Source organism: Dipodomys ordii, unplaced genomic scaffold (genome assembly GCF_000151885.1).
Source record: "Dipodomys ordii isolate 6190 unplaced genomic scaffold, Dord_2.0 Scaffold76, whole genome shotgun sequence".
Classification (NCBI taxonomy): Eukaryota; Metazoa; Chordata; class Mammalia; order Rodentia; family Heteromyidae; genus Dipodomys; species Dipodomys ordii.
The window spans coordinates 4,762,437-4,781,760 of record NW_012267292.1 but is presented as its reverse complement, the minus strand read 5'-3'; the positions used below and the strand labels follow the sequence as shown (position 1 = coordinate 4,781,760).

The following is a 19,324-nucleotide window of genomic DNA, read 5'->3' as shown; positions in this document are numbered from 1 at the left end:
TGTGTGTTTTTCTAAGACATGTAATACCAGAAGGTAAGTAAGAGATTTAATTATACCTCTTTGCCAGGTGGCTCATTCTTGCAATCCTAGCTACTCAGGAGGATGAGATCTGAATATCATGGTTTGAAGCCAGACCAAGCAGGAAGTCCATGAGACTCTTATCTCCAACTAACCACCAAAAAGCCAGAAGTGGAACTGTGTGCAGTTCAAGTGGCAGAGCACCAACCTTGAACAAAAAAAGTTAAGGGATAGTGCTCAGGCCCTGACTTCAAGCTCATACTGGCACAAATAATAAATTAATTAATAAATCTATTAAGTAATTAAATAAAACTATCTCTTTTGTCTTTTTCAGAGCAGAAATTCTCTCTATTGGGACCATTCATAAGCAAGAGACATCAACGCTGTGACATATGCCGGTGCCACCACCCCCACCGCCACCCCCACCACCTCCTCTGCCTCCCCCTCCCCCACCTGTTGGGGCTCCTCCCCCACCTGCTGGGGCTCCTCCCCCTCCTCCACCACCAGTGCCTCTGGTAAGACCTGTTTGTTCTGTCTGGAGTATTGTGGCCCCATAAACCACTTGAATATATTCCCTTCAGCATTTAGAGTTTCAGTGTTTAGAACAGCTACTGCCCAGCTCTCCTGTGACAGGTGAATCTGAGGTAGCTGTCTCTAATGATGTCATTTATTATTTCCAAACTAGATTGATCCAGTTATTTCTCACCCCAGTTCCTGGGCTCCCACTTCCACCCTGTTGGCCAATGTAGCCAGCATTTCCTCTCTCAGTCCTGGTGCTTGATACAGGATTCCTGAGCCTCTTGGAGTGACTTTCTATCCACCTGGAAGTCTCATATGTGAGGCCATGTCAAAATGCCAAGCTGATAAGTAAGACATTGCAAAATCAAGTTCCACTATGTTACATGGAAGGTATTAATGATCCTCTGGGCTTTCAGTTTAGAGTCAGCAAATTAAGCATCATGTGAAATACCACAGTCCCGTGTGAAATGTAAATCTGACTGAAAGTTCCCTAGCTCCACAAGACTAAAATTGGTCTATTTATGTTGCCTCTACTTCTCCCTCTCTCCCTCTCTCCCTTTTCCCCCCCTCTCTCTCTTTCCCTTTTCTTTTCCCCATCTCTCTCTCCCTCTCTTTGTTTAATCATTTGATCATTTGGTTTGGGCTTAGCAGGGGCACAGAGAAGGTGCTGAACTTCAATACCAGTGACCTTTGCAACCAAGATAAGTTTGGTGTTCAGAATCCCTGTTGTGCATTTTGGAATACTGATCAAAATTCTTTTCATCTACATCCTAGATTCCAGTAGCATCCCTCAGTTATGGGGGTGGGAGAAGTCCAGAGTTGTATTTGTTAAGCTTTTTTATTACTGTCCATATGCCTGAAAAAAAAAAAAACAATTTTCATTGCTCTATGGATTCAGAGGGTTCTTCTATCGTGGTGGAGAGCAGAGCATTCCACTGCATGGCAACGAGAAAGAGGGGAAAAGGGAAACAGAAAGGCACGAGGGCAAGATATAGCCCCCAAAGAACATCCCTCCCCCACCTCACTGCCCCTCCAGTGTCCCCTTCCAAATAAACTCTACCTCCTACTTTTCACAGCTTCTCCAAAGTGGATCCAGCAAGAATGATCCCTCTTTAGGTCAGAGCCCTCAGAATGGAATGGGCTCTAATAGACACCATCCACAGTTATACTCACCAATCTCCTAGGCATTTCTTAAGCCAGTCAAATTGACAATAAAATCAATCCAATATACTAGATAATGCCAAGTGTTTCCCAGTAGGAGGCAGTGTAAAATAGAAGGAATAGGAATAAGTACCGAAGTTTTACAGTGATAAAACAGTTCGTAAGTGAAGAAGACATACATGAAATTATCACTAAGAACTAATTATCACTAAGAAGTGCAACTAATACTAATTTCAAATACAGTGATACAGAATAAATAGCCAGATATGGGCTGGGAAGGTGGTTCAGTGGAAAAGTGCTTGCCTTGCATGCATGAGGCCCTGGATTCGATTCCTCAGCACCACATAAGCAGAAAAAGCTGGAAGTGGTGCTGTTGCTCAAGTGGTAGAATGCTAGCCTTGAGCTAAATAGCTGAGGGACAGTGCACAAGCCCAGAGTTCAGGCCCCATGACCAACAACAACAACAAAATAATAATAATAATAATAATAATAATAATAAATAGCCAGATAAACAAACATGTCAAATTGAAGTTTTTAGAGGTTTGGAGATAAACTTCTTTTAAACCTTGCTAATGACACATAAATACCCGAGTCTCAATAAATGTTAAACCTATCTTTCTGAGTGTTTCTAGAAGTTAACAATAGACCTCTATGTAAGTGCTTTCCCTAGTGATCAGTAATTTTAAAAATTACTTTAAAAAATTAACCCAAAAGGAACTAAAATGACTTTCTGTAAGGATCTGTAGAGCATGCTCTTTATTTTACTAAAAAAAAAATCTAAAGTGGGATTTGGAGAAGTAATTTTATTATGCTATACTTTTAATTAAAATTTTCATCGAGCTTTGATGTTAGTTAAAAATTGCAGCTATTGTGACCATGAAAAGTAGATAAGCTGGGTGTTGGTGGCTCATGCCTGTTATCCTAACTACTCGGAGGCTGAGATCTGAAGATCCCTGTTGAAAGCTAGTCCAACAAGCTTTGAAGCCAGTCTGAGAGACTCTTATCTCCAAATACCACCAGATAGCAGCAAGTGGAGATGTGGTTCAAGTGGTGGGACAGCCTTGAGCAAAAAGCTCAGGGACATCATTCAGGCCCTGAGTTCAAGCCTCAGTACACACATACACACACACACACACACACACACACACACACACACAGAGGAGAATTAATGTTCTTTGTGTATAAAAAGCTCTTTCAGATAAATTCAGGAGGAATGAATTTTTTAAAAATGGGCACGGTATGATCTCCCACTTTCCCTTATCCTCTACTCTCCTCCCCCAAAGTTGTAAAGTTCATTTCCAATATAGTATTTTGTATCGCTGTTGCATTGGAACCAGCCCAGGTGCCCCTCAGTCGATGAATGGATCAAGAAACTGTGGTATATATACACAATGGAATTCTATGCTTCCATCAGAAAGAATGATATAGCCCCATTCATAAGGAAATGGAAAGACTTGGAGAAAATCATATTAAGTGAAGTAAGGCAGACTCAGAGAAACATAGGCTCCGTGGTTTCCCTCATTTGTAATTATTAGTTTATGTCTAGGATAGTCCTAGCAGAGGATCACAATAGCTCAATAGCTAAGTACATGTGGCTATAAAAAGATGCTAATTGAAATGAATTCCAAGGTATGGAAACAAGAGGTTTTTTTTGCTTTGTTTTGTTTTTTGCTTTGTTTTGTTAATGTACTGTGTGAAGTTATTTTTTTCATTCATTTTTATCCCTTCGGTTTATCCTCTGTTGTCACTGTTTTTGATTTGGGTACCCTAGTCTTGTATATATGTTTATCTGATTTGGGGAAGGGAAGGAGAATAACAAAATGATGAGACAAAGGACACAGGATTAAAGTTTGAACCACCCAACTCAGCTTCAAGCTATACTCTTTGGTCTTATTCTTTTAAAAATCCAAAGTATAACCCCTGCTTTCACTGTTTTTGATGCCGGTATAATTTGTGGAGGGGAAGGGAAAAAACAAATCTTTAAATAGGGATACAGGTGGACCTATTGCAACAATGAGATGTACAAGTCGCTATATCGAAAACGAACTTTACAACTTTGCTGTGGGGGGGAGGATTAGGTGGGGGGCCGGGAGAGGATGGGATGAGAAGGGGAAACAAAGGAGGAGGCTACAATGCTTGATAAGAAATGTACTCATTATCTTGCCCATGTAATTGTAACCCCTCTGTACAGTATTTTCACAATAAAAAAAAATCCAGTAACAATGACAAATTTTCCTACATGGTATATCTTGTAGGTACATAATTTAATTGTAAGGGTATGATTAAATTATTATTGTTGCTTTGTTTAATACAAATTTCTTAGATACCTAGAGAAGGTGCAGGTCAGTGGGTTTGGCTTTTGAACTGCATAATTTTATTGAACTTTTATTTTCAAATGTCTTTTGATTCCTCCTATCTTAATTATCCAAAGTGAGCTGAACAGGCTGTTTGAGGTCTGTGAATTTTGTTTTCTGGCCACAATCCCACATAGACCAGTGACCCACCAGCTGACAAATTTTAGAGTTGTGTTGCTCAGGCCTAACTGAACAGTAACATTTAGGACCATAGCTTATGTGTTTGATGATAAAATAGATTTTATGGGGTTTTGTGGCATGCTATTACCATTCAAGCTAAACACAACTTTAGGAGGAAGCATGCCCAAGGGCTGGATGTATCTTATTGTTTAAATACCAAAGGGAGACTGGCTTGGATATCATTTCTTTACCATGAGAACCACTCTGAGGAGGAAGACATGATAAGGGTGTGTATTTCTGCCCTCATGCTCTCAGGCTATTATTTTCTAATCATGCTGAAAGGAAATTACAATGAGAAGTCTCTATGGTCCCTAGCTGCTCTGATCCATCTTTGCTCTTTGCCAGACAGGGTCTTTGTTTACACTCAGGAAACTTGGCGGCATGATTTTCCTCCTGTTGACCTAAGAATGGCATGATTCACAGGCAAAACCAACTCAGCAGTGTTGGAAAATGTCAGCTGTTACTTGCATGCAGAGGTTTCCCCACCATGTAGAATACAAGGGCTTGTGATGGAAGGGCGTTGTGGAGACAGTGTTGGAAATCTCGTGGGAGACTGGGACTCTTGTGTTTACTTTTGTTTAAAAAAAAGTGGGGGTAGGGAGGGCTCCTTGGAAGGGTTCTTAATAGAATTGTATATTACATTACATCCTGGAAAGGGTAATTTGCATGTTTACCCGTGCATTTGGAATAATGAGAGGCTTAAAAATTCTGAAATACTGTCACTCACATTGGCTCTCCTGACATTGCCGTGCTTTGATTAGTGTGGCTCATGTGGGATGGGAGAGATTTGCCTGGGATTGACAGTGCTGATCAGGAGAAAGCTTTTGCATTACACCATTCTCTGAGGCTTATGTAGGCTAATATTTGGTGCCAGTTTCAAAAACAACACGTTTGTGTTCACATGTTAAAAATTTGATTTTCTCTTTGTTCGTGGGTTTACACCAAAGCATTAGCAGTGTTTTAATGAAACCTGAGCCCATCCTTGCAGCATATTTCCTGTCTGCAAGAGGGAGAGGTGTGTCAGATCCTGCCACTCATGCTTCCAAAAGACCATTCAGCACAATATGTAAATGTGTTTCTTCTTTCACAGCTGTGAGGTGGGTGTGTGGCTGCGACAGAAAAGAGCAGGCTTGCTGTGGTGTGCAGAAGTGATTGTGCACTGATAATGCCCAAGTCTCGGCAGGAAAAGCCTAGGAGCAGCCATGAAAGGCCTTTATCAAATATCCCCAGATCCCAGGAACAGGAGGGTTGGAGCTGAGAGCTCACGCACAGCACATGGAACACAATGGCAGAGGGTGAGCCTTGAATGTGGCCCATTTATGGAACAGTGATTCCTCACTAGAGCTTTTTTTTTTAACACCCCAAATTTCTGGCCCTTTGCCTTTGGAATCTATGAAATTCCATAGTAACTAGATTGACTAGAACACTGCCACAATCCTCCCAGGATTGTTTCCCATCCATACCCAGCTGGGATCAGGAGGGATGCTGTGGCTTGGCGCCTGGGGTCTTCGGGGCCATGGGCCCTTTCCTTTACCTTCTCTTCTCTTCTTTACCTTTCTTGGCATACAAGGAAAAGAGAAGTCGTCTCTGAACTCTGGTGGTGGCAAGCAATGTGACACACAGCTCTAAATGGGTAGGACTGGGAGAGCCCCAGCCCACCAAGCACAGCTCTGCAGAGAGGGAGCAGCAGCCAGAGTCACAAGCCCCATGTTGCTTATCAAAGGACAGGTGCATGCAGTGAGAGCAGCAGGGTTCCCATAGACAGCATTTCTGGATTGTATGAAAGAAACTATGTGGCTGGGTGCTGGTGGCTCACGCCTGTAATCCTAGCTACTCAGGAGGTTAAGATCTGAGGATTGTGGTTCAAAGCCAGCCTGGGCAAGAAAGTCCATGAGGCTCTTATCGCCAATAAATAACTCAGGAAAAGCCAGAAGTGGTGCTGTGGCTCAAAGTGGTAGAGCATAGCCTTGAGCACAAAGATGCTTAGGGACAGAGCCCAGGCCCTGAGTTCAAGCCCCAAGACTGACAAAAAAAAAATCATGTGGGGCTGGGAAGGTGACTCAGTGGTAGAGCGCTAGCCTTGCATGCCTGAGGCCCTGGGTTTGATTCCTCAGCACCATAGAAGAAAAAAGAAAAAAACCGGAAGTGGCGCTGTGGCTCAAGTGGTAGAGTGCTAGCCTTGAGCTGAAGAGCTGAGGGACAGCGCCCAGGCCCAGAGTTCAGGCCCCATGACTGGACCCCCCCCAAAAAAATCATGTACCCCTATGTAATCCCTGATGGAGACTATAAGGGAAGGGTAGTGATTTGTGTTTTCCTTCTTGTATGATTCTTCATTTTCTCAAATGGAGTATTTTTACTTTTACAATTTGAAGAAAAACAATTGAAGGAAAGAAAATGCCTGGGTGTGGGTGGTTCACTTTGTAATCCTAGCTATACAAGAGGCTGAAATCAGAGGATCACAGCTAGAAGCCAACCAAGGCAAGAAAGTCCATGAGACACTTATCTCCATTTAATCATTAAAATGTCAGACATAGAACTGTAGCTCAAGTAGTAGAGTGTTAGCCTTGAGCACAAAAGCTCAGGGACACACCAGGCCCTGAGTACAAGCCCTAGGAGCAGCACACATGCACACACAGAGAGAGAGAGAGAGAGAGAGAGAGAGAGAAACAAAGAAAGAGAATGATCATTTGCCTGTCAGAAGCAGAATTAGATTATATTATAGTCATAATCTATAGTAATAGTAGATATATTCTGAGCAGCTATTGGGCATCTATTCTAAGCATGTAATACAGATAACTCAGATTCAGATTTATAATCCAATGAAGTTTCAGATGCAGGAACTGAGGCTCAGAGAGTGAATGAACATATCCAATCTCACAACAGCCAGTATATGGTGCAGATGGATTTCTTCCTAAGCTCTCTGACTGTAGCTCCCAAGTGCTCTACACCTTGATGCCTTCAAATATGTGTACTAGGCAGCCCCAGCAGTACTTACTCTATGCATGTAACACTTGTGGAGTGCTTGCTATGAACACTGGACGGGTGTAAGTGCTTAGGCTATATACTGCCTTATTCTTCATAATAACCTCTGCAGCAAGGGTGTTGTTCTTGTTTTATGAATGAGGGCACCAGATCTCCACTCTGAACCTCTAGTCCAGCTGTTTTTGATATAAAGTCAAAGGGCATTGAATCTCTGGGGATTATCAAGGAAGCAAGTCTCAGGGATGACATCTATCTCTTTAAATCTAAAATCCAGGAAATCTATAAATCACTCACTCTACCACTTGGGCAAAGCTTCTAGATTTCCTTCCTGTATTGCCAAGCTATTCCTAGGTTTCTCTTTCTTGTTCTTTTTTACCTTTATGGTTCCATAATTTTCCCTACTTGCTTGATTTTCTACCTTTAAGTAGGAAAAAATGCAAGTTGCCTTTTGAATTAGCAGAAGATAATCACCATTAATGATTGGCACAAGCCAGATGCGGTAATCCTACTCAGGAGATTGAGATCTGAAGGATTGTGGTTTGAAGCCAGCCCAAGCAGAAAGGTCCAAGAGACTCTACCTCCAATTAACCAGCAAAAAGCCTGGCTAGAGACATGGGTTAAGTGGTTAACTACCGGCCCTGAGCAAGAAAGCCAAGCCTTTGGTACTGACAAACAATAAAAGAAGTAGACTAATGCAAAGGAAATGAGTTTTTGTCTTGTCTTTAGCTTATAGCTGCCTGTGCATGAGCTTAGAAACAAGTTCTCTGCTGCTAACAGTGCTGGGCAATGGGGACACTAAAATGCCACTTCAGTTCAGTGATAGCAGACTGTGTCCTTGACTTTAACTGAACTGTCATACAAGCTTACTAAGCTTGGACTGCCCAGAGCTCTTGAGTCTCTGCCTCAAAAGAGTTTACAATGTGAATCTAAAGAACTCTTGGCTCATAGTGGATCCTTGCTCAAACATGGAAATGTTGACTGTAGAACTGGATTCCTTATCCCAGACTAGAATTTGGAACAATATATTCCCTCATCAGAAAGCTTTTCCTACCAGTGGATTACTTATACTCTTGTCAGAGCCTTCTTGTCTTTTGAATAAGTCACTTTTCATCTTTCAAATTTGCTTCTCAAATCCATGGAGCTCTCTTCTGAATAGTTAAGATTCAGGTGAGAAATGAGCAAGGATCTTGAGTGACTGACATAGAAGATCCATGCCCAATTCATGGCCTGGTGTTTCTTCCAGAGCTGGTGAGTTTCCTGAAGATACTCTAAGTCATTAGGTCAACCTGCTGTGAGCTAACTAGCCTCTGCTTCTCATTTTCCCCCTTCATAGCCAGAGCACATTCTAGGTTGTATTTTATAAAACACCAGCAACACACCTGTATTTTTGTAGGAATGTTTTATAAAGTAAATACAGATGTAGTAAAAGTAACAAATTTAGGGAGAGCAACAATTAATACTGGGTATTATTTAAAGGGCCATAAAGGCTAGGCACTAGTGGCTTACACATGTAATCTTAGCTGCTTAGGAGGCTGAGAATGAGAGAACAGATCACAGTTCAAGGTCAGCCTGGACAGAAAAAAGTTTGTGAGATAACCTTCTTCTTCTTCTTTGTTGCCTTCTGTAAGAAACTTGCTTATTTTTTTTAAAAATCCAGATGCTGGCATTGTCCATATTTATTTATAATTGTTGACCTGCTGAAACTTGTTCACTGAAACATTTTGACTTGCATTACTGTTTTACATCCCCAGTTATATTAAAAATCCACATACAAATGAAAATGGAAAAACTCTCCACATATGCTGCTTACCAGCTAGATTTTTTTTTGTATAATTGTTACATGACTGGCATGGATAGCACACAGGTTGGTATCTTCCAAAAAGCCAACCAGATAGGCCTCATTTACCTCCTGAAAAATAGCTGTGTTCTGGAAGTGCAGATCTGTTCTGAAGTCCTGAGCAATTTCTTGCAGAGGTACTGTAAAGGTAGCTTGAGAATCAGCTCAGTGGATTTCTGATAGCATCTCATTTCCCAAAGTGCCACAGTACCAGGCCTGAAATGATGGGGTTTCTTCACCCCATGTTGACCACCCTTGCAAGTGGCTTTGTGTGTGTGCACATGTACATGTGTGTGTACATGCATGTGTGCGTGCATGCACTGGTCCTGGGCCTTGAACTCTGGGATTGGGTGTTATCCCTAAGCTCCTTTTACTCAAGGCTAGTACTTTGCCACTTGGATTCCAGCAACACTTCCAGCTTTTCCTGTGATTAATTGGACATAAGAGTCTCATGGACTTTTCCTGCCTAGGCTGGCTTCAAACTGCAATCTCAGCCTCAGATCTCAGCCTCCTGAGTAGGTAAGATTACAGGTGTGAGTAATGGGCACCAGGATTAAACAACTTTTTTTCTTTTTTGTTTTCAGAGCTGAGGACCAAACTTAGGGCCTTGCACTTGCCAGACAAGTGCTCTTTCACTGAGCTAAATCCCCAACCCATGAGTACCTTTTGTAGCCAGTTGTTTCCTGGGTGCTTTAGCACTGGTGGATTTACAAGCAGTCTGCCTGGTATAGAGAGGCCTTACTCACCTTTCTCCTTCGCCTGGAACTAGAGCAAAGAAGAGGTGATGCTGGCATTAGAGAGCCACAGCAGCACAAGGGCAGCTGCCATGAGACACCCTTCTTAACCCATAGCCAGGCACAGCTGCATGCACAGGAGACTAAAGATGCAAGGATATGGTTCCGGGCAAGAAAGTCCAAGAGACCCCATCTCAATGGAAGAAGCTGGGCATGGTGCACATCTCTTTGTCAGATAAAATAGGTGGATTGGAGTTGGGATATGGACCCAGACAAAAAAATGAGATACTGTTTTAACCAGTGTTAAAGTGGGCTGGAGCTATGACTCAGTGGTAGAACATTTGCTAGCAAGTATAAGACCTTGATTGAGTTCAAATCCCAGTACCACTAAAAAGGAAAAAAAATGCTAAAAAGTATTTTTAGGCACAATCTACATTCCAATTTGTTATTGTTTTCTAATAGAACCGATGCTGTACCTTTACTTTATACAAGGATATTTTAAAACTCAGGAAAAGTACAGCACGTACACATCTTATAATTGGTAGCAGCAGATTTCCATTTGGTAATGATAAGTTTCCACTGTAATATGACCTGTTCTCAATAGAGGAAATTGAACGTGTTGTCAAGCTGGTGAAAGCAGAATTCCACCTGTACCCCAGGGAGTATTTAAAATGCAAAGGCGTAAAAACATGTTCATGCCCTAGCACCCTCTGTTCAGCACTCATTGTGCTAAGTTCTTATCTCAGCAGGGACTGTGCAATGTTTCAGCCTGGTGTGTTTAAAACAAAGACAGTTGGGGCTGGGAAGGTGGCTCAGTGGTAGAGCGCTTGCCTTGCATGCCTGAGGCCCTGGGTTCGATTCCTCAGCACCACATAAGCAAAAAGAAAAAAAGCCGGAAGTGGCACTGTGGCTCAAGTGGTAGAGCACTAGCCTTGAGCTGAAGAGCTGAGGGACAGCACCCAGGCCCAGAGTTCAGGCCCCATGACCGGAACCAAAAAATAAAAAATAAAACAGACAGTTTTAGAGTCAGACAGATTGGAAATCAAATCCCACATGTGCCGTTACATCCCCAATTTCCTCATGAAGACAGTGGCCCCCAGCTTGGAAGCTTCATGAAGGGAGGATATTTTGTCTATCTTGCCCATGCAAATCCCTAACACTTTGGGCAGTGCCTGACATATAGTGGCATTTGGTAAGTCCGTTGAATGAGACTTCAGTAAGATAACAGTAGCAGCTGTTCTTTACAGCTGCGTGCATAACAAATTGTAGTTTCTGTTATTTTAAAGACCAGAACACTGGGCAAATCTTGGACTAATAAATTCAAGCCAAAGAAAGGCCCTATGGTCAGTTCAAGAAAACAAACAGGTCAGACAACCTAAAGTTAAGATCAAGGATGGGAAGCTGAGTTTCCCTCACTGGAGAGTTAGGCCAGTGGTCTGAAAGCAGTCCACAACCCAAGGAAACAGAAGTTACTACTTTCAGGTTTTCTGGAGTTCCAAATCTATCCTATCAGTACTTGCTCCTGCACGTGGATTCTGAGGAGTTGGTGGTTTCCTTTCTCACCTTTTTGTACAGAGATGAATGGATCTGGACCCACTGGTGTAACTGGAACAAGATAGATAAAAGTCACATGGTCTGGCCTATGGGATTGTTCTATTAGGGTGAGCAATGTAGGCAGGATGACCTTGAGATATCCAAATCCAACAACATAGTAACATGGTTTGGAGAATCTTTCTTTTCTCAAATACTGTTGGTTTCTCATTTAATGAACAGTCTTGACAGTAGCAAGCCAAGGGACTGATGAAGAGGACATCAAATGTTGTTTTTATGAGAGAGAAAACAGTGATGCCTGTGTAAGAATTCTGGGTTGCCTGACTCTAAACTCTGCATTTCTAAAGCAGAGGAGAGAGAGAGAGAGAGAGAATTTTTGGGATTTGTGAAACTTGATAGCTGAGCTCCCCAAAGCTGAGATTCAAATATTATGGCTTTGTCTTTTTCTGCCTGAGTTAAATATTCATTTAAAGTCTACTGACCAGGCAAACATGAAATATAGGTGGGACATATTCTTTATATTTGTTGTTATAAAGAAATTATAGTTAATTTGTGGTTAATTTTAGTTTATTTAATAACATTTTTATACTGTTAAGAGTTCTTTTAATACTAAACACTGAACAACCCGTGGATGATATGCAGTGATGTGTATGAGAGAGTGTGTGTGTGTGTGTGTGTGTGTGTGTGTGTGTGTGTGTGTGTGTGAATTTTGTTTTTGTTGGTCCTGGAGTCTGAACACTATCCTTGAGCTTTTGTGTTCAAGGTTATTGCTCTGCCCTTGGATCACACCTCTACTTTCTGACTTTCTGGTGGTTAATTGGAGATAAAAGTCTCTCAGGTTTGTCTCAGGTTTGACAGTATATATATATATATATAGTGGGGGGATGCACACACACACTGTTTCTGAGCTTTTGTGCTCAAGACTAAGACTCTACTACTTGAGCCACAGCTCCACCTCTGGCTTTTTTGATGTTCATTTGTAGATTAGAGTCTCATGGGCTTTCCTGCCCTGTTTGGCTTTGAACCTTGATCTCTGGCTTCAAACAGATCTCTTGAGTCTCCAGGATTATAGGTATGAGCCTGTATGTTTTCAAAAACAGAGATTTTTAAGATAAAACACATTGGGGTATGTTAGGTTGGGAAGCAGTTAGTTATGAGTTGATAACTGTGGTAAAGCTGATTAAAGGTTCCTATTTGCATATTGACACATTTCAATAATTGAAAAAACTTTAGTGGATATCAAATAATTCACTTAATTCAAAATAATGGGATGGAATCAGGAAGTTATAAAGCCTGCTTTCTTCATTAATTCAGAGAGGAAGTTATGATGATTAATAGTACATGATTTTTAATTTTACAGAAGAAGACAATTGCTTGAAATTCTGTAAGTGTCTGTGATTTGTCTCCTCCTCCTCCCTCCACACAACCTGAGTCTTGGTTTTATAGGGATTATATTAAGGTTTGATTGTTGTGTTGTTTTTAGTATCCGTTTCCTAAAGCTAAAGTAAGTAGATTGGTAAGTGGAATGAATTGAGTTTTTCTCCTAAGGCAAATGGATACAAAGGACTTTGAAAAATAGCTGTGGCCTCACCATCATACTCTCGCCTGCTACTTGTTATTAAAACAAACTTTGAGACTCAGCAAATACCAGATAGGAAACAGTATTTGATGAAACTGTTGCAGTTTCCAATCCAAGGACATGTAGCATGACTTGCATTGTCTTAGACAAACCACAGAGGACACTGAAATAATTATTGAAATAAAAGTCTCCTAGTTGGCAACTCTTCTTAGGGACAAGGTCACCAAATGTGGAAAAAGTTTCACCTTCACCAATCTGACTAACTGGTGAGTGGGAAAGTTCATGTGAAGATAAAACTGCAGACCTAAATAAGCTGGCAAAAATATGTAATTTAAATATTATATAATATAAATATATACAATGTATAAATTAAAAATGTAAATATAGAGCCAGGCACTGGTGACTCATGCCTGTAATCCTAACTACTCAGGAGGCTGAGATCTGAGGATTGTTATTGGAAGGTAGTCCAGGCAGAAAAGTATATGAGATTACTCGGTAAAAGCCAGAAGTAATGCTGTGGCTCAAGTGGTAAAGCACTACTTACTCTTGAGCAAGAAGATGGTCAGGGACAACACCCAGGCCCTGAGTTTAAGCCCCAGGACCACCAAAAAAAACCATAAAAACATAAAATTATAAAATATAAACTTTATATGTAATTGTATATAGTACAATATATATAGTTATATATAACATATTATAAATATATCATTGTTAAAGAAGAACATGAGACAATTGTTAAAGAGAAAAGAGGTTTTGATTGTGCTAGTAAGGAATTTTTACACATATCCATATATATATTCTAGCACAAAGACATATCATTGATGGTTTTCTAGTTAACTCTAAGACAATGTTTAATAATTCATTCAAAGCTAATAACCATCAGGAAAACTGTTTCTCACCTACTTCCATTTCCCATCTGGTTAACTACTCAGCCATGCGCAAACTTACACATCAATTTAACCCACACATCAGTTTTTCTTTGTCTTTTTGGGGTTGCCATTTTAGTCCAACTTCCTGTTCCTTTTTTAAAAAAAAAAAAACAGTTATTTTCAATTAGCTCATCTAGTCCTTACCCTCATCTGAGAAAAATCATGGCTGCTTCTCCTCACTGGGGCCATTCAATGCCACTGTATCCAAATGAATAATGTAGTTTTGTCTTTCAGGCATAACGTCACCATTGGTGACAGTGTCAGACTTGGTTGTTTGGCTTGGATAGGGCAGTTATTGAGCAATGGGCCTTCAAAGCATGGTGACCTTTGTGAAGTTTAATACTATTTCTTCCTGCTATACTTTGGCAGGAACAGCCACAAGGTCAGGTGCAGTGCTAGCTACATTGGCATTGAACCAAGCCCCATGAACTGATCTTCCTTGAGCTGGATTTACAATGCCTTCTGTGTAACCTTGAGCATCCCAACCTTGAGCCCCACTATAATAGATCTCATTAGAAGATGGCGAGCAGCACTGACATTTCCTTTATTTTGTATCTACTTGGATTTCAGTTTATTGTAGTTGTTGCTAGCTAGTAATTGAATACAGAAGTTATTCTTTTTTTTCAAATTTACTTTATGGTCATTATAGAGGTGATGTACAGAGGGCTTACATTTACATGAGTCAGGTTATGAGAATATTCCTTTCATACAGTGTCATCTGTTCCCTCATTCTCTCCCAGTCCCTCCCTCCCATCTGGGTGTGAGGGGACACATGATCACATCACATCAGCCCCTAGGGCTCATATGAAGAACCAATGAGATGGCAAATGAAAACCCTTAGCATCCCAAGCCAAATCACACAGGCTTCTTCCTGTTCTTACGTGAAAGTAACTGAAATATGGCAGCTGTATTAGGATACGTTATTCTGGCATCTGTTACTTTAAGGGTCAGATGCCAGGAGGTCCAGGACCAGCAAGGATCAACTTAGCATGCAGTTCCTTAAGTCACTGCTTTGATGCCCAGAACATTAGTCCTTAGTTACACAGCCCACTATAATTTCTGATCCTCTTTGTACGGAGACTCCGTGTATTTCACCAAGGTTCTGATTCTTTCTGCTACCAGTATATTGCCTGGCATAGGGTTCCTGACAAATCCAGGAGTCTGCTAGAGGTTCAAGTTTGTAGGACAAGCTTGTAAAAAAGGCAGGGTATGTTAAGCTGGGTGCTGGTGTGTCAAGCCTGTAATCCTAGCTACTCAGGAGGCTGAGAACTGAGGATCGAAGGTTTAAGTCAGCCAAGGCAATGAAGTCAGTGAGATTATCTCCAAATAACTACCAAAGAAAAAACAAAAACTATGTCTCAAGTAATGCAGCAGTAACCTTGAGCAAAACAGCTCAGGGACAGCACCCAAGCCCTGAGTTCAGGCCCTAGGACCAGCGCGCGTGCGCATACACACACACACACACACACACACACACACACACACACACACACACACGGAGGAGGATGTATGCAAACCTATTTATTGGTATAAAGACTTTTCCTTAGCGAATTGTAATAGTACCTTTAATTTATTACTTAACAGTGATTCGCTACCATTTTATTATACATCTTGACATAAATCTCTGATCATTCAACATCATCTGTGAGACAGATGTCTATCATTTGGAGTCCCCTGGGGGTACACTCTCAGGAAAACATTTGGGTTCAAGTAGTTCATTTAGGGGCTGCACCCTGCTGGGAACACCAGGAGACACTGTGGAGCCTGTTGTCATACTAAGTCTTATTTCTTTCTGGCACTTTCAGTAGTCAGTCTTCCCCTGGCAGAGACTACAAACAGCCCAGAGGGGGGTGGCCAGAAGGCAGCCTTGGGGCAAGACAGAACAGCCAGACAAGGGATGCCCATGGCACCAGCCACAATTGTGTCTGTCCCCAAGGGAGATTCATAGAGGGAGAAACTGAGGCTAAGCCAAAGTTAAGGACTGCCTTGGAGCCATCCAGCTGGTTTACAACTTTGGATTCCTTTCCTTGCATTCTGCTCCTGACATCTCCTTGTCTCCTGGCTGGTTAGCTCCTAAAACAGCTGGCTCCACGGGGCTTCTTTTAACAGTGCTTGTCATGTGGCTCCTTCAGGTGGTCACTTAGCACAGTGCTTCAGATTTTCTGAGTCCAAGGCCTGCCCATGTTCCTTTCCTGAACAATCCTGTGGCCTTAGTTGGCTAAATTCCTTAAACTTGCCGCATTCTAGTTTTGTCCTCTATTAAAATGCTCTCTCTTTGTGGTTGATATGAAGGTGAAATAAATTAACATATGTAAAGTGTTTGACGTAGAATAGGGACCACAAATGTGTCCCTTGGTTCAGGTTAGTTACCTATGATAATGTGGACAAGTTATAAATCAAATGCTTACATTTCATCCCAGCATTCATGATTTTTGGTGTCTTGGGTTTGTTTATTTTTTTAATTATTGTAGTTGTTGTTTGTGCTGACACTAGTGGGCTTGAATTCTGGGCTTGGGTGCTGTTTAGTTTTGTGGTTAAGGCTAGCCAAAAGTCCACTTCCAGGGCCCTGTGCAGGGCTCTGCTTGCTCCGCCTCTTGCTTTCTCAGAAGCAGATCCTCCCAGGCACTCATGGGGCTCAGGTCCCAGTGAGCTCCAGAGCCTCATGTTCTCCTGCATCAGCTCACTTTCCAGCCTCCAGCCCCACTCGTGCTCATGGGGTCCGGGGCACCCTTCCTCTGGGGAGGCCCTGGGTATGCACCCACCTCCTCTTCCACGTGTGCTATGATGTGGCCACCACCTGCTCAGAAGAAGCAGAAGGCAGGGAGAGGATGAGCCAGCCTAAAAAAAAAAAGTCTACTTCCAGCCTTTTGGTAGTTCATTAGAGAAAAAAGTCTCCTGGACTTTTCTGCACAGGCTGGCTTCAAACCAGAGCCCTCGGGGACTTCACCACAGTACACAGAAGACAGGAGAGAGAGTAACTCAAGGGCCAGAGAGCTGAAATTGAAATTCAGCTAAGATGTCTATTAAATATAAATGCTGAGAACCTGCCCCAGTGGCTCTCTCCTGCAATCCTAGCTACTCAGGAGGCTGAGTGCAAGCAGTTTCAAAGCTACTCTGAGAGACTCTTATCTCCAATTAGCACCAGAAAGCTGGAAGTAGAGCTGTGGCTCAAGTGGTAAGGAGTTAGCCTTGAGCAAGAAAAGCTTGGGAACAGTGCCCAGGTCCTGAATGCAAGCCTCAGGATCAGCATATGCACACAAAAAGATGTGGATAAAATGATGAATTAACTGCCTACCGTGGGCTCTCTGGTGACACTGGAGTTCAGATTGCACAAGTCGTGCTGCTTATGACATTGCCAAAGATTTGCTCCTTCCCAAATTTTCTCCACATTTATAGAACACTGTTCTGAGACCTCAAAAGAATTTTTAGTGGTGGCTTACTTCTTTAAACAAAACGGAGACGAAACATCGAGTGTGACCTTCCAATGTGCACTATTAATACATGTACCATTATCGGCATGTGGTAAGAAGTAAATTAATACTAACATCTCTTGACCCCTGTAAGATGGATCCATGACAAAATATGGGATCTTGCTTATTTTAACACAGAACTTGCTCAGATCCGTAGGTATGTGCAGACAACCCTGCCAGGTAGCTAGTCCTTTGTGACAAATGTTGGACCTACCCAGTAGGTACAGCTGCATGGACAGCATCACCACAGCAGAGACCTGAGGTGATACAGGGTAAAACTGTGCCTTTCTCCACTCAACAACACTGGTTGAAGTCCTAATCCCCAGTACTTCTGAAAGTGGCTATTTCAAGAGGGATATTTACAGAGATAGTAAAAGGAAAATGAGGGCTGTGCCTTAACCCTTTAAGGTTGCTAAACTTACAAAGAGGCCAGGACAGACTTTCAAAGAGGGAAGTCTATTTGAGACAAGAAGGAAGAGCCTGAGAGAAATCTTACTAGGAGCTAACTCAGCCTAAACCTTGACCTTGTACTTTGAGCCTCTAAGACTGTAAGAACAAATTCCTGCTGTTTAAGCCACCCAGTTTATGGTGCTGTGAGATGGAAGCTTGGAGAAATAAATCTACTGCATCTTTATTAGGAGGTATATGCAGCAATCACTCTCCACTCCTTGAGTTCAGTGCAGTCCTAGCTTCTGCATGCCCATAGCAGCTCCCACCACACTTCAGGTAAGGCCCACTAGAACACCTATATTTCTAGATATACCTTCAGAATCTGTGTTTGGATCTTCACTCCTGTGCTCCAGTGTGTCCAACAGCCCCAAGTTTCTGTGCTGCTTTATTGTGTTTTGTCTTTGTTTGTAGTATTCAGAGAAGAAAAGAAAAGGATTCCTGATTACAAAGAGCCTTCTCACTGTAAGACCTAGTTTAGGGCTTTGCTTCTAATGACATAGATGCTGACTGTATATTAGCATTAATGCACTGCAGAATCAATGGACAAGGAACGGCTATTTATAGAAGCTCTTAGGGCCAGTTGTGTCAGTTTCTTGCAATGATTGGGTCATTTTTTAGTATCCATTATGGAATGATTTTTCAGCAAGCACAAAGCAATTACCCTTCCCACTTGCCATGCAGCATCTGCTGATTTCTTTCTTAGAATCTCCTTCCTAATGATGTTTCCTGGAATGATAGGGCTCAATTGTGACTAGAGCTGATAGGCAGACCCACTAAGAATAAGGCCAGGAAGACTTAGGGTAGATCTGCAGATACACAAGTACAATGTGTAATGCAGAAACCATGAGGAGTCAATGGTAACCTACTTTATACAAATAACCACACTCTTTTCTCTTTTGGTATTTATATTCTTCACCTAGTTTTACTTCACCTAGACTCTGTTACCAGAGTTAGCAACTACAAACAACTTCTAGTTAAATTAGAACTTCAACTAATAAAGTAAAAGAATTGGGCTGGGAAGGTGGCTCAGTGGTAGAGTGCTTGCCTCGCATGCATGAGGCCCTGGGTTTGATTCCTCAGCACCACATAAGCAGAAAAAGCAGGAAGTGGTGTTATGGCTCAAGTGGCAGAGCGCTAGCCTTGAGCTGAAGAACTGAGGGACAGCACTCAGGCCTAGAGTTCAGGCCCCACAACCACCACCAACAACAAAAAGAATTTCAACTAATAAATATGTTAGTATAAGGATAGAGCAAATGTGGACATTCATACACACACACACACACACACACACACACACACACACAAGAGAATAGGGTATAGGATGAAGGAAAATTGAGGATAACAAACTCTAGTCACTAAAGGATTGGCTTGAAATGGCTGCCTTCTTCATCAGAGTGGAGGGCAGAGCAGGAAGGGCCTGGGCTCTCCCTCTATGTAGTTTCCTCCTTAACTTTCAACCTAAGCCTCTCCCTCGCCTCACTTATCTCCCAGCCCCGAGAGACTGAAATTAACCTTTGTTCCCACACAACATGGCTTTTCAGAAGCTAACTTATGTCTTTT

The 19,324-nt window shown here is 41.9% G+C and overlaps 1 protein-coding gene across 1 annotated transcript in view; it reads left to right on the top strand.

Moving 5' to 3' along the window:
- Nucleotides 1–410: 410 nt before the first annotated feature.
- The window catches only part of Wipf3 (WAS/WASL interacting protein family, member 3), a 57,472-nt gene continuing 38,558 nt past the window's right edge, over nucleotides 411–19,324 (top strand). Inside the window, exon 1 of the mRNA XM_013024386.1 lies at nucleotides 411–533. Coding sequence (XP_012879840.1) covers nucleotides 411–533 — 123 coding nt within the window. The remainder of the gene's footprint in view (nucleotides 534–19,324) is intronic.